Source organism: Misgurnus anguillicaudatus, chromosome 2 (assembly GCF_027580225.2).
Source record: "Misgurnus anguillicaudatus chromosome 2, ASM2758022v2, whole genome shotgun sequence".
In the NCBI taxonomy this organism is placed as follows: domain Eukaryota; kingdom Metazoa; phylum Chordata; class Actinopteri; order Cypriniformes; family Cobitidae; genus Misgurnus; species Misgurnus anguillicaudatus.
This window is the reverse complement of record NC_073338.2, coordinates 33,792,501-33,807,483: the sequence shown is the minus strand read 5'-3', so window position 1 is coordinate 33,807,483 and position 14,983 is coordinate 33,792,501. Positions and strand designations below refer to the sequence as shown.

The 14,983-nt window shown below is 36.6% G+C and overlaps 1 protein-coding gene across 1 annotated transcript in view; it reads right to left on the bottom strand.

Annotated features, from left to right (window-relative positions):
• The window catches only part of ak5 (adenylate kinase 5), a 76,752-nt gene that overhangs the window by 7,769 nt on the left and 54,000 nt on the right, over window positions 1-14,983 (bottom strand). The window contains exons 9-10 of the mRNA XM_055202803.2: window positions 5,504-5,546; window positions 3,297-3,341 (exon numbers count right to left, since the gene is read on the bottom strand). Coding sequence (XP_055058778.1) covers window positions 3,297-3,341; window positions 5,504-5,546 — 88 coding nt within the window. The remainder of the gene's footprint in view (window positions 1-3,296; window positions 3,342-5,503; window positions 5,547-14,983) is intronic.

The following is a 14,983-nucleotide window of genomic DNA, read 5'->3' as shown; positions in this document are numbered from 1 at the left end:
ACTCCGGTGCGGCTTATAGTCCGGAAAGTACGGTAAAAATACAGTTTTAGAACAAACCTGAGGTGAGTAAATGATGACAGAACTTTCATTTTTGGGTGACAATCCTTATAAGGAATGATTTCTAGTTACTGCAGAAATAGTAACCAAAGTTCAGTGCAGCTTAATGGTGTGGTGTCTTACACTCAAAACATATTTTCATCAAAAAAAGTTGTTCAAATTGAAAAGTTGAAAATTCAAAAATTTGAACTCATCAGACAGTATATGTTAAAGGAACAGTATGTAAGAAATTTATATCAATTAATCATAAAATGGCCCTAATATGTCACGAGACATTAAGAAATCATTTCCATTTCAAATACTTATATCACTGACAACAGTGGTCTGGCCAGGATATTGCCATTTAAAAAGTGGACTTGCAGCCCTCAACTGATGTTTATGTTGTCATGTGTATTGGCCACCAGTTGTGTGATTGCAGTACCAGTTTTAGCCACAAGTTTTGTGATTGCAATACCAGTTTTGGCCACAATCCTACATACTGTTCCTTTAAATTGTTACTTTTCCCAATGGCAATTTTTAAAAGAATAAATTAAAAAAATTAAACAAATCAAATAAAACGAATAACGTTTACACCTTAAACACATGTCAACTTAGCAAGAAAAATTTTTTTCTTTTCTTTCTTTCTTTTATTAATTTTACTGAAGACAAGTCATATTGTAATAAATAATAGGTAAGACTTTCCAGTGTTGTTTTTTAACAATAGTGAATGCACAAGGAAATAACATGAACAATTGTATTGTCATAACCTAATATAAACAAGGCATAATAAATGCTGAAAAACTCTTTTGTTCATGTTGGCTAATGTATTTAATAACAAATACAAATCTTACTGTAAAGTGTTACCACACAATTTTACCCCACATGCATATTAATAAGGTTTTTTGTTTTACTGAAAACGGAAGGCCATTTTTATTTAGGAAGTCTATTTGAGCAATTGGCTCAAGCCAAATAAAGGATTAACTATTTATTGCATAATAATAAAGGTCACCGTAATGTTGTCATATTATGACTAATGTATCTTTGGATTGTGTGTCAAAAAAGCTCACAACAAGTATAAGAAAGATTGTGTTAAAGTCTCTCCATTTAAACAGCCTAAAGAGGAAATTGAGTCAGTCTTCAATCATTCGCAGTCAATTCCAGGAGGAAAAGACTGAGATATTATGAAATATTTCTTTCACTCTGACAGTGAGAGACATATCAAAAATAAGTGGGTGGTTTCATAAACTAGTGACAGACAAGTTTTCTGCAAACTTTTACAAAAAACAGTAAAGAATAACATTTGTTGTTGCTAGCTTCCAAAACAAACGTTGTATTTAAACGACCAAAAACAACCAAATATTTCATTTGTTAATTTATGTCCACCCACAAAAGACAGCCTGGACAGGAAAATGAGACCAAACTAGAGACCCTTTGTATGGCATGTTTAAACACTGTCAAGTCAAGAGATTGTACTGAGGGAATGGGGAGCAATTTGAAGTGCATAGAGACCCTGTTAATTAAAATGCATCTCAAGTCTCCTTAGCTGAAAGAGCAATCACAGAGCAAAAATAATATCCTCTTGGTAAATATAAATCTCTTCATTCCTCAAAAGCTTTGAGCCAAATCTTTGTTCCAGATGGTTCATGCAGACAGCTTTATATGCTTGTCTTTTGCGTCATGTGGATCCATAAATCTGATAATGATGCTTTTAACCAAACCTTTTCAATCATTTACAAAGCCAAACTATTCGAAGGCTAAACTTGGAGCTTAACGAAAAGAAAAACTTCCCTCAAAGGAGCATTAAATCTGACCATTATGTCTAATGGTTAGTCATTTTTGTCTTGGCAGGTACCACCATGTACAAAGCTAATACGTTTTTCCCTACCCCTTTAATGTCTCACCCATACCATCCATCTCACGTCTGTCCATCTGTTTGATAGCATATCTAAAGTGATATTGAGAGCACAAGCGCTGTGTGTTTCCCCTTCATTGCCGTTCCAATCTAGTGATCCAACACAGCTTCCATTTAAAGAACTGTCAAATTGATTTCTTTGAGTCTCCTTTTTGCCGCAAAGATGCTATGTCGCTGTAAGGTAAAGCTTTTGAACCAACATGAGGAGAGGAATACAAAACCATCTTGCCATCCATTTATCTTGAACATGAATCATACTCAGATGTCGATTGTCACCAGTTCTATTTCTGAACGTTATTTGGATGCTTTTAAATGCCCTCAATGTGTGTGGTATTTGTCATTGGTCTAGTCAAGTTTAAATAACCTGTATATACATTTTTCAGCTGTGCATGTGGAAAATAATATAATAATAATAATAAATTATGATGTTCTCTGTGAACATATGGGGAAATGTGCTACTAAGGGTGCACCTGCGTGTTTGTTTCAGCACCTGGTGCGTTTAGACGTATCTGAACCTGGCAATCGCGTTTGGATCCTGACTAAAACAATCGGTTCGAGACAGCCTGAACAAATTGGCCTCGGCTCGATCACAAGCAATGTCTGGAGCAGTTTGCTTGCGGTATTAATCGGACCCAACGGACCAATAAACCGGGCTGAATATGATGAGTAATGACATGCAAGCATTATTGTGTTAGCAAATACAGTCCAACAAACATATTTGAAACCAGCGCATAAAAATACAAAATTTACGAGGGGTTTAGTCTCAAAGAGATTGGATTTAATTGTTCAGTCGAACGGTAGGCCTACTGCAATCAAAAATGAATTAATAATATATGGACAGCTACACAGAAACCCACAATAAACCCACAGCTGTTGTCTGCAAGCAGAATCCCAGCCATACATGAATGCATTCTTACCAATGAGAGGACACTTTATTCTTTATTATAAAACTTTGACCAAAGAAAAAGTGAAGATTCACACACGGTTATATGCAAGGCTTACATCTCCTCAAAAATGTTTAATTAATGCTTCATCAGAGGCCATAAACAAACAAAAAAACTAAAGAAATATGCAAAAAGTGAACAAAGTGTACATTTTTATGGTGTCTGATTAAGCAAGTGTAAGCCTTGGATATAACCGTATGCGGAGCATCACCTTTTTCTTTGGTCATATTTTTTTTTGGATCTAAGCACCGGATTAACTGAATCTTTTGATATTGTACATTTGGCACTGCTTCCCTTCTGAGACCTTATTATAAAACTATGCCATGTGAAAACGAACCAAGAAGAAAATGCAATTTTAATACAGCAAAAGGTTACTGATAAATGTTACTGCTTATGAAACATACCGATCACAAAGATGACCTTTGGTTTCTTGGTCTCCACTGGAAAACCTGGTGGCATATTAAAAAAACATGATTAAAATGAGACTAGATTTAAGAAAGATTAAAAAATTGTTGTCATGCTGCGTGTACCAGTAATACTAGAAATAAAAGAGAATAGCAGCAGGGATAGAAGTACAGTAACACCGATACTCATTCAATTCACATTAAGCTTATATAATTTATGTCATTTGTGACCCTGGCTGTGAAATTCAGGAGGCGGACACTCTTAAGTATTTTTACTTTCTACATAAAAGTACATTTTCATCTATTCATATTTATCAGTGTTTTTCTTTAGAAAACATACATTCCAAAGCATATTATCATAATTTGAAGAGTTTGGTTCCAAAACGCGATAAACGCCATTTTTGAAAAAAATGAGTTACTGCCAAATCAGTATTATATCAGGTTAGTAGTTAAATTAATTAATTTTACGCAAAATCCAATACCCGCCGTAATATTCTGTCATCTTATCTCCCTTTTTTCCCCAAATGCGACAAACGCCACTCCTCCTTTTTTACAGAACGCAATAAATCCATTCCTGTTATTAAAGCGCACCAGTCACGCAATGTAAACAAACATGGCGGACGCGCTGAGTACACGGAGTCCTAGTTTTCCTCATCTACTTTGTACTTCGTGATCAACAAACAAAACAAAATAATACTTTAATTGCATCGCTAAACCTGTGATGGTTTTCTGTGACGGGAAAGAAACGTAAGCCATCAACATCTAATAATTTCCGCGAGAGGCACTCGGTTGCTTGTTCTCCAGACAGCATCAAGCTTCTCATGCTAAAACATTGACCCCAGAGGATCTTATGAAAACTTTACATTATTTTACTCAAAGTCAAAGAAAATCGAGCAGAACCAAAACATTTTACAGCTGATCGCTGTGAAAATGTAAAGAGACTACGTCAAGTATAACCGCAGCAATGTGTTCTTAATATAACAAAGTAAGTGTTTTGGTTAATGCCATTAATGTTTATTTTTAACCATTGTATACCACTAGTCAACTAAATAAATATAAAATGGTAAAGATGAATGCACATGTATACATTGAATAGATTTATAGCATTTTGAAATAAACACTGTCATGGATTTATTGCATTTTGTGGAAAAAAGAATTCGTTTTTATAATAAATCTTTGAAAATCAAATTATGGATTTGAATTTTTTATGTTTTTATAACCTAAAGATGCTATGTGAAAGTTTGTAACAGAAAATAGTGTTTTCATCTTGTCACTTTCTTGGTATAGAAAACACGTTTTTACCGAAATTTGTCAAAATGGATTTATTGCGTTTTGGAACCAAACTCTTCCTTTTTACTTTACTACATTTCATAATTTCAAGTTTTTGGTTTATATTTAATATTTAAGTACATTAAACTTCTAGTTTTTTTTTTACTTTTACTTAGGTAAAAAGTACTTTTGTACTTTTATCCAAGAAAGTAAAAGTACACAATTTTTATGTAATTAGGTATTAAATCAATTTTAATATGGAATATAAAAGGAATACACAGTATGATTCTATGCTTTAAAATGTGGTGAACTTTTTTTAGTTAAGTAATTTTTTTCTCAAGACAAACACTCTGATAAAGCACAGATGCTTGGAAAATGTACTCAAAGTACTCAAGTAGTGTCCGCCTCTGTAATCACTGACATGTCATTAGTCAGTATTTATTTAAAATGTCAAGGTTATATTTTCACAGAATGTTCTTTACATTATATAAGTTGATTTTATGTAGAAAACAACCAATTGCATAAAAAATTTATTTAGCTGGGTTTTCACAGACAGTGTTACAAATTTTTCAGAAATTCACCTCCTTGAAATTCATTTTTTAAATATTCAAGATGCAGATTTCAGGATAATATTTAGGGTGTAACAATAGAAGGAGATATCTGGGAATGCAAAGAGACATACAGGTACAAGTCTAACATTCTCCTGTACCCACACAGCATGGTTTGCTCTTGAATATTAAATCTGAACTTGAAAAATCAAAACCTGAAATATTGAAAATATACAGTCAGATAGATTCTAGCTGAATATTGAATATACCGTGCACTGTTTAAACAAACAGGTCACGGACTAAATTACCTTATTTACAGTACATTTTTCTGTTCGAAATATGAGAAGGAAAACACAACTACCCTCACATACAGTAAAACACTGTACTTACTTTCTGCAATCGCCTCTGCATATCCTGAAACCTCTTCATCCGCCTGTGATAGAGAAAGATACATAATAAAGTTTTTACTGATGAAACACTGATCCCCTGCACAACTGCAATGGTTTTAAACAGAATATTTCCTTTAATTTTTAAACAATGGTCCATCAGCTGTGCTCCATATAGCTGTAATTTACGCTTGCATTTTTCAGACACTTTTATTCAAAGCAACTTACAGTGCATTCAACCTATACACACTGTAAAAAGCGAAAAGTTGGATCAAAATTACTTCAATTGGTAACACCTAAAATTTGTTTAACTCTTTCCCTGCCATTGACGAGTTATCTCGTCAATGTTATATGCGATTATCCACTAGATGGCGCACTTACCCAATTTATGAAAAAACTGAAGCCAAAATGTTATTTACAAATTTTAAACTCTATGTATGTTTTGTTGATCGTTCTGAATCTGATCTCTAACAAAATTCCTTCACAAAAATGCAATTATTTCAGCTTTTTGCTAAAAGAATATTTTTATAGTTTATAAGCAGAGAAAAAAAAATATTTTTTTCCCGTTTTGTTTATTTGTTTGTTTGTTTGAAAGCAGAGGATCTTTTCTTTTATTTGATATATTTGTATGTTCATATATTTTTAGAAGAACATTTTTCTGGAAGGCATTTTGTGAAAATCCCAAAAAATGTTGGCGTGCAACTTCTCAAAAAATGGCTGGCGGTGAATAGGTTAAAGGTGCTCTAAGCGAATTCACACGTTTTAGACCATAAAACATTTTTTGTTACATACAGCAAACATCTCCTCACTATCTGCTTGCTCCCTGTCCACTGATCAAACTGTAAAAAAACGCGATCTCTGTAGACAGCCTAGGCTCCACAAACTGCAATTACAACAAAGTGGCCAAACCTACCACCAGAAACGATAACAAAAAAGTGTTCCAGCCAATAAACGACAAGAAGGATTTGGGGGTGGGGTGCGTTCATGAAAGCACGAAAGGGAGGGGGAGTAGTTAGCTACGCTCCGTTTGTTTGAAAACAGTTCAAACATCAACAAAAAGTGACGTCGCACAGATTCGCTTAGAGCGCCTTTAAGAAACAAAAGTTAAGGTACAGTTGTCAGTTTTAATTGTTGGTCAGAAATAAGTTGTTAAATTTAGATTTTTAATTGTGATTCTACAGATATCTGTTTTTTCCCCATTCAAGTAGATAGGAATTTAGTCTTGCATGACTGAAATGACTGCTTGGATGTGTTGCAAACATGGCCGTCGGGTGACGTGACTTCTCTAAAGCTACTTTACTAATTGAGCTACAGAAACAGTACACCAAGTGGTAATAAAAAATCTAAACAGCATGATTAGTAAATCACAGCTTTTGATTTGCGCATTTATTGTGTAAAACATACTCAAAATCAATAAAGAAACTAAGAGATGATAATTAAGATGATAACTCTGATTAACAGAGCTCTGGGTTGTTTAAGAGAGAAACATTAGGCAATAATCTGCCACTTTTGCAGCATGAGAGAAGATGATATGAAGTGTTTGCATGTGTGAGATGTGTATGGAGGAGGAGTGCAGGGTGTCTGTGATGAACTTGTTTGTGTTGTGGGCAGGCCAGCCGGTCCGATGAGTCACGACGGAGAGAGTGAAAACAGACCCACATGCACACAAATATCCAAACTGAATCCTCACCTAAAAATCGCCACTAACAAAATTGACATTAGTGCTCAGTCATTACAGTTTTTATTGATTGCTTCGACCTGGTTAAAGAAACTAGGATCCACTAAGTTTTCATCATCACTATCTCAGCAGAGCAGAAGACATGTCTTGCAAATGTGTGAACTCTTTCTCATTGGATTGACACATTGTTTTAACTATGGTAACCAAACAGAAACCATCTATTCCTAACTAGAAACTACCTAGATCAGCATGAGCTCACTGAAGCACTTGTTTGACACTCATTCACACAAATCTTCAAATAGCAATCAGTCTGCAGGCCTTGTAAAAAAGGTGCCATGTCGGTGTTGTTCTTTGCCAGCATGGATGGAGGAGGTCTAATGCTTTCACTGCTCTCGCCTTGTCAATGAGTGGTTTGGGGTACGCCCTCGTATAATGATGCTGTTCCTCCCAGCATATTCCTCATTTTTGAATCCCATAGAGGAGTTCTTCAGTGCTTGGAGGTGGAAGGTTTATGATTACCATCCTTATGAGGAAATGCCCTTGCAATGAATAGGTGCAGAGGAATGTCAAGGTTGGATAAGGCATACAAGAAGATTTTTCCCTAGGTGCATTGCAAGAGAGGATAGTGAATGTCATGTGGTCAAGGCCATGTGTCCCCAACGTCAAGACAGAAGAGACTGAGTACCAATAGTGGCTATGTCTTATACTCCAATAGATTTTACTGTGTTTTGGTCTACATGTATTCTCTGTAATATTTACAGTATTTCAGTTTTCAGACATGGTTTCCAATGGGAACCAATTCTTTGCAAAAAGGCAAATTTGACACAGCCAATATAGAAAGAAAACAAATGGCACTGGCAATAGGCTACATGGACAGGCAATTATGCACTGATTCGTATTTTGTTGTCCACTGTGTAATGATTGACTGAAAGAGCTCATTTACTTGTGTGTAATGTTTTTGCGTGTTTAGAGTCTTTTGCAAACAAAATGTGTCATTTTGACCACGCGTGTCACTGTTTAGGCCTGTGTGTTAACTGTTTTGAAAATGTGAAGTTTGAGTTGACGGCTGCATCAAAGCAATCAAGAAAAACTGTAATATAGGTTTTCTTAACGATCGATTCTTAAAATTTTTACATTTAGTTTGCTGTCAATCTTCAATATTTGGTTACATCAATGGCCTTTGCCCCACACATGCAACCAAATTATAGCTGTGCTTAAACCAAAAAAAGTTTTGTAAATGAAAATTGGTAATCGCTTTTAACCAAATATGTACGCTATTAATTTAAAAAGAATTAAACAATTAAAAATATAGAGAAAACAAGCAGAAAAAGAAACTAAAGAATTCCGAAAGTGCAGTAGCTGTTGCGAAAGCTAAACGGAAAATACCCAGCAATTTTACACACGCACCTATAGTTTCACGCTTTCAATCGCTGCATCTAGTGTTTTGCGAAGAAAATGTAGGACAACTGCAAAAAAACGGTGCAACACGAGAGAGTGTCGAAAGCGACCTTACAGGAGATGATGAGTTATGACAATGAGCCACCATTGCCAGCTGACAGTGACCCGCTTTTGTGGTGGAAGATTGGCAGTATGAAATACCCCCACCTTGCGCAGCTGGCAACGAAGTACCCGAGTTTCCCTCGTGCGGACGTCAGTGCGGTCGGAGCGCCTTCTCAATAGATGGACATGTAAAAAACGCTCTGCTCTGGACCCCGAAAATGTTGATCGACTTGTTAACCTGACCAATAATTTGTAATGGCCCTAGCCATTTTGTGCATTTCATTATGCCTGCCTAGTCCCGCCTAAGTGTCGGTTACGTTTATTAAACAGCCTGTTCTCAATTTCAAGTAAGTCTATTTAAAGTAACATTTTTGAACAGTTGTTTGAAATGGATTGAATCATTATTTAAAATAATTTTTGAATTGCCTAAATCATAAATGCAGCTGGTTTGAAGCCTGCAGTAATGTTTTTTAATTATATATGGCTGCAGTCCACTCTGCATATATTTTTTTTCGAGAATGTTGCACTACTGTTGCTGTTTGTTATTCTGCACGAAACTTAATGACAATAAATAAGAAATATTGCTGACTTGTGCGTTTCCAGTGCTCTCTTTATGTGTGTCCGTTATTTGGCGTTGAAAATGGAAATGTCTTTTTAGACATGGAAGATCGATTTTACAATCGATTCAATAAACACTAATATATTAAAAATCGTGCTTATACAGTATTATTGCACCCTTAGGGGGCGTTCACAACAAAGCTTTTATGTAGCTTCTATGTTTTCAAATGTTTCCAATGGAAGCCCTGCGTTTTTCAAAAAAGCCAGCAGCTGGCTGTTTTTTTTCCACGCTCAGCGCTGAGTGCCAACAGTTGAAAAATATTCAACTTTGTGTGAAAAGCTCAGCTTGTCAATGTCAGTTCTCACACGGAAGTCCAATCACAGTGGAGGAGGGGCGGGACAAATATCACAATAACCGGCGCATCGTACAACGACGGATAAACAAAGCAGAAGTATCACATCAACCAAATCGCTCAGCTGAAGAAAGCTGGCAGTCAGCGTCCGCCGGGCATTTTCAGTAGAGTTGTGACGTTCCCGAACGAACCGGTTCTTTTGAACGGCTCATAAACATGAACGATGGGAGACGAGGCGCGGCCGGCCTTTCTGTCGTTCTTTTTTCCTATGCGTGTTTCACACAGATGCGCCCAAATTAGCTCCTCCGCGAGACAGAACAGTTATATCTTTTTATACTAAAAGCTGTTTTGCACAGCAATTCATTACAGCCGGCTTTGTTTTTGATGTTTATTTGTGAGTAGGTATTGTATGAATAACATAAGTCAACGTAGCTTTACACATACACACACTTTGTACTAAAGGTAAATCCAAAATAGTGATGTCACTGTCTAAGCAGATAGATGTTGTGCAACCCTATGGAATATAGTCCACATGACAAATTAGGTAATAATCAACATTTCAGAATAATTCAAACTCAGATATTGGTGTGTGATATCTGGGTTTTAAAGGAATAGTCTACTCATTTTCAATATTAAAATATGTTATTACCTTAACTAAGAATTGTTGATACATCCCTCTATCATCTGTGTGCGTGCACGTAAGCGCTGGAGCGCGCTACGACGCTTCGATAGCATTTAGCTTAGCCCCATTCATTCAATGGTACCATTTAGAGATAAAGTTAGAAGTGACCAAACACATCAACGTTTTTCCTATTTAAGACGAGTAGTTATACGAGCAAGTTTGGTGGTACAAAATAAAACGTAGCGCTTTTCTAAGCGGATTTAAAAGAGGAACTATATTTTATGGCGTAATAGCACTTTTGGGAGTACTTCGACTCGGCGCAGTAACACCCTCCCTCTCCCATTATGAGAGTGAGAAGGGAAGCGGACTTTTCAGGCAAGTCGAAGTACTCCCAAAAGTGCTATTATTGCTCGTATAACTACTCGTCTTAAATAGGAAAAACGTTGATGTGTTTGATCACTTCTAACTTTATCTCTAAATGGTACCATTGAATGAATGGGGCTAAGCTAAATGCTATCGAAGCGTCGCAGCGCGCTCCAGCGCTGACGTGCACGCACACAAATGATAGAGGGATGTATCAACAATTCTTAGTTAAGGTAATAACATATTTTAATATTGAAAATGAGTAGACTATTCCTTTAATTATTTGACTACAAATCTCACCTCATAATTTCTCCCAGTGATTATTTCCAGGATAAACTGAGATCCAAGCTGGCTTCTTAAAATGTACTAAATATTTAAAAAGAGCCAAAAGAGCCGTTCTTTTGAACGTCTCTTTGAAAGGAACAGATCGCCAAGATTCGGATCCCCTCAAAGAGCCATAAATTCCATTACTAATTTTCAGACGCGTTTAAAAAGCTTTGGTGTGCACACCCCCTTACATGAGTGATGTCGCTTTTTTACATTTGGCAGATGTTTTACAAGGTGTCATACATTTTTATCAGTATGTGTGTTCCCTAGGAATTAAACCCACAACCTTTAAAATGCTACCGCATTGCTCTACCGATGAAGCTACAGAAACACCCTTTTTAAGGATGTTTAAATATTTGTACAGTTTCAATTAAGGAATGATGTTTTGCAGTGACAATAAATCCAAATGTCCTTCTAGTGAAGCCGTTTTATTCCAGATGTTTTTCTTTGCATTCTTTCGCATGTTCTCTCTTTCTCTCTCGCTATTGAGAAGTTATTCTCATGAATATCAGTCTGCCTCTCATTCATTAGCTGTGCGGAGTGGAAGGTCGGCCTGACACGCTGGAGTCTTTTGCCTTGTTTTTATGCGTAGATGAGCCGTAGGCGCTGCAGGAAGCGCTGGATGCATGATTTCAGCAGACAAGCCAGTCTAATAATGCAGCACTGGCGGTTCAGATAGATGAAACACTCATCCGTGTGCTGCATCTAAATTATTATTATTTTTTTTTTATTACTATACACCATGGCACAGAGAAAAGTAAAGTAAATCCCTAATATAAACCCCTGTAAAATCTCTGTCATGCTTTGGTTCCTGTCAATATCATAGGCTGCCGAGAATAGAAAGCTTTTCATTTAAATCTTTACTGAAGATTTTCTGCACTGTATGGACTTATTAATCCAAGACGGTCATAGCAGAACGAAGCCGGTATGTCCAGAGCCAAGCACCTACAGAACAAGCTTCAAGCATTGAGATAAAGACTGTTCTGAGATCAGCTCTCATCTAGGAAGCGGTGTGTCATGTGCTGCCAATGGCATGCAGATGAAACTGTCACTCTGTGAGTGTAACGGCTCAGTCTGCACATGCATTACATCAAGGGAATAATAAACACCAGCTTTCATTAATAAAGCTCATGGACTGTTTTGTAGTCTCATGCGGTTACATCTTTAAACTAATATAATGCAAAATGCACAACAGGTCCCCTGTGGAAATGCCACGGATTCATGACTGACAAGAAGGGACTAATTGGTTGTCCTCTATTGTGTAACGCTGCAGTATTCCTCGGTGGATAACAAGAATTCTCTGAATTAGAAGATAATATGCGTCTCTGTGTGATAGGGAGTTTGTGTGTGTGTGTGTGTGTGTGTGTGTGTGTGTGTGTGTGTGTGTGCGTGCGTGTGTGTGTGTGTGTGTGCGGGTGAGAGAATTAAAAAGCGAGTGAAGGGAACAAGATGCTCGCAGGAAGAAAACAAACACAATTAAAACAATCGATGACAAGTACACTGTGGGATTCCTGAAACTCTTGAATTTATTTTGTATAAATCTAGACCTGCACACAGTTTACCTGAACATAGTGTTAGGATTCTCTGCATGCGTTAAGAATAATAACCGAAAATACTTTACATCTATTTCTTTACATTCAGACAAATTGGTCGACAAGCCATATAAAGTAAGCCATGTAATCTAAGGATAATAGTTGAACAAACAACTAAATCAGCCTGCATATTTTATGGTGTGATACTAAAACAACCTTTATTTGCAACCTTACTTTGCTTGGGTTTCCATCGCCTTGATTTTATGCGCATTTTAAAGTATCGTATACAAGTGATGAAAACGCCAAATTTCGAATAATAATCCCTCAAAGTGGGACTTTTTTCATGTTTAAGTGATATAACTGGGTCCCCAGTGCTTCTATCAATCTAGAAAACCTCAAAAAGAACACCCCAGTAACTTAGTTTTGGTAAACCATTCTCTGCAAGCATGTGAAAAAATAGCTTATTGAAATTTGGCTCCCCTTGTGATGTCAGAAGGGAATAATACCACCCCTTAATGTGCATTATCCAACCACAGCACTACCATTTAGTGCAGAGAGAGAGAGAGAGGGAAAATAATTGATAGCACAATTTAGTTTCAATAAAAAAACACCATTATGACGATTAGTGTTTGTATTTCATCAGCTCATTTGCATTTAAAAGGACACCCAAGGCACTTTTTGCTCACACCTACAATGTGTCAATTTTAACATGTTATAATAAATGATCTATATGGTATTTTCAGCTAAACCTTCGCATGTGTACTCTGGGGACACCAAAATATTTTAATCTTGTAAAATCTCCCAGTTAATTCGTGCATATAAATATGTGCATAAGTGTAAATGTGAATAATGAGAGATAGAAACGCATTTCTCGAATAAATTCGGACGTAGTGAACATTAAACATGACTATGAGACTGATTATCTAGCTGTATCAGGTGGTAAGTCTTTTCCATATATGGGGTTCGATGTTGTCATAATGCCCTTGCTGCTAGTGCCTGCATCAAAAAATCTGCATTCCTTCTTCTGTGCACAGCATTCAGTTTGGCAATTACAAGCTGCACTGCTAGTAAATTTATAGCCTGCCAAATCGTAACTAAATGCAGTCATGTCTCAATTTTCTAACTATGCCTTGTTTTATTTACTGTTAGTTACGCCCGGATGTGTTGGTTACCAACACCACTGTCATTTGCTCAAGTAACTTGATGGAAATGCAACTAATTCGCATTTGCTTATTTTTCTTTTTTGCGAATTTTAAAATGATATGCTTTGCGTTCACATATTATCGCTTTAAATCAACTTAATCCCCACCTCCAGCCATTCAGAAATACAGCTTTGTTGTCAGAATCCGGTAAACACATACATTTTTCAGCAAAGTCCTCTAAGTGCATGGAAGATGATGGTACCTTTTGAAAACTTGGACCTGAATACAACCTGACGTGGCAATCACATGGATCACAGCGCCCCCTAATGTGTGATTCAGTTCTACATTCTGACTCACTATTTGCAATGTTTCTTGCATCTTTAACAATCTTACAACTGTTTATTAGGTTTTGTCCAAAGAAGTGGAGAGGTTTTTGCCAAACAAGCTTGCATGAGAAAAAGCTTTTTGCAGCAAAATAAAATCAAATTTGTTAAATACCATAGACTTTAAAAAAGATGAACGACGCGACGTCGCCTCCCTCCATTGTAATGAATTGAAGCCCAAAATTTCCGACCATGGTCGCCGCCATGTTATGTAAAAACGTCAGTTTGGAGCCAAGGCATGCGCAGAAGGAATCGTCTGTGGAGCCAGAGGCCAAACGCTTGCGCGACCAATCATAACAACACGCCCCGTTTCTATAGCATCAAATTACTAGCTAAAATAAAACTTATCACACAAATAAACACTTGAACATATATCAGCGTGATAACAACTACGTGAAAGGACTAAAACCATCTTTGAGAAACTTTTATTGGAAGTGTAAATGATTTATTTATTTAGAGCAGAGTCCCATTTGTTTGAATGGAGAGGGCGGGGTTTATGACTTGTACTGCAGCCAGCCACCAGGGGGCGATCAAAGAGCCAGAGGCTTCACTTTTCAAGACTTACGAGGCACACAGTTAAATACCAATAAAATGACTAAAGTGACATTTGTCAAAATAAGGCATTTCAATTACTGACTAATAACCTTTTAATTACCATTAAAGTGAAATTACTGAACCTAAACATCATTTCCGCTCTACAAATTATTTCTGAACTTGGAAAGAGACCAAGGGCATAGACTTGGTTATAACATTGACGTGTCAACTGTACGTATTTTTTCATTAATCATTGTATAGCTATTGGATGGGTTATAATTGTTAGTTTTGATTATACATCCCCCTGTAAACTACGACCCTGGATCTCAAACAACTACCCCTCCCCACAGGCTTGCATACTGAAAGGTTACTGCATTGAGCTGCTGTATAGAGCCATCTCATTATATCTTATTATAGAACTTTCCACGCAGTCAATGACTCAGATACATCGATTACATTTCCACATTGAAGGTCAGTGAACATGTACCGGTC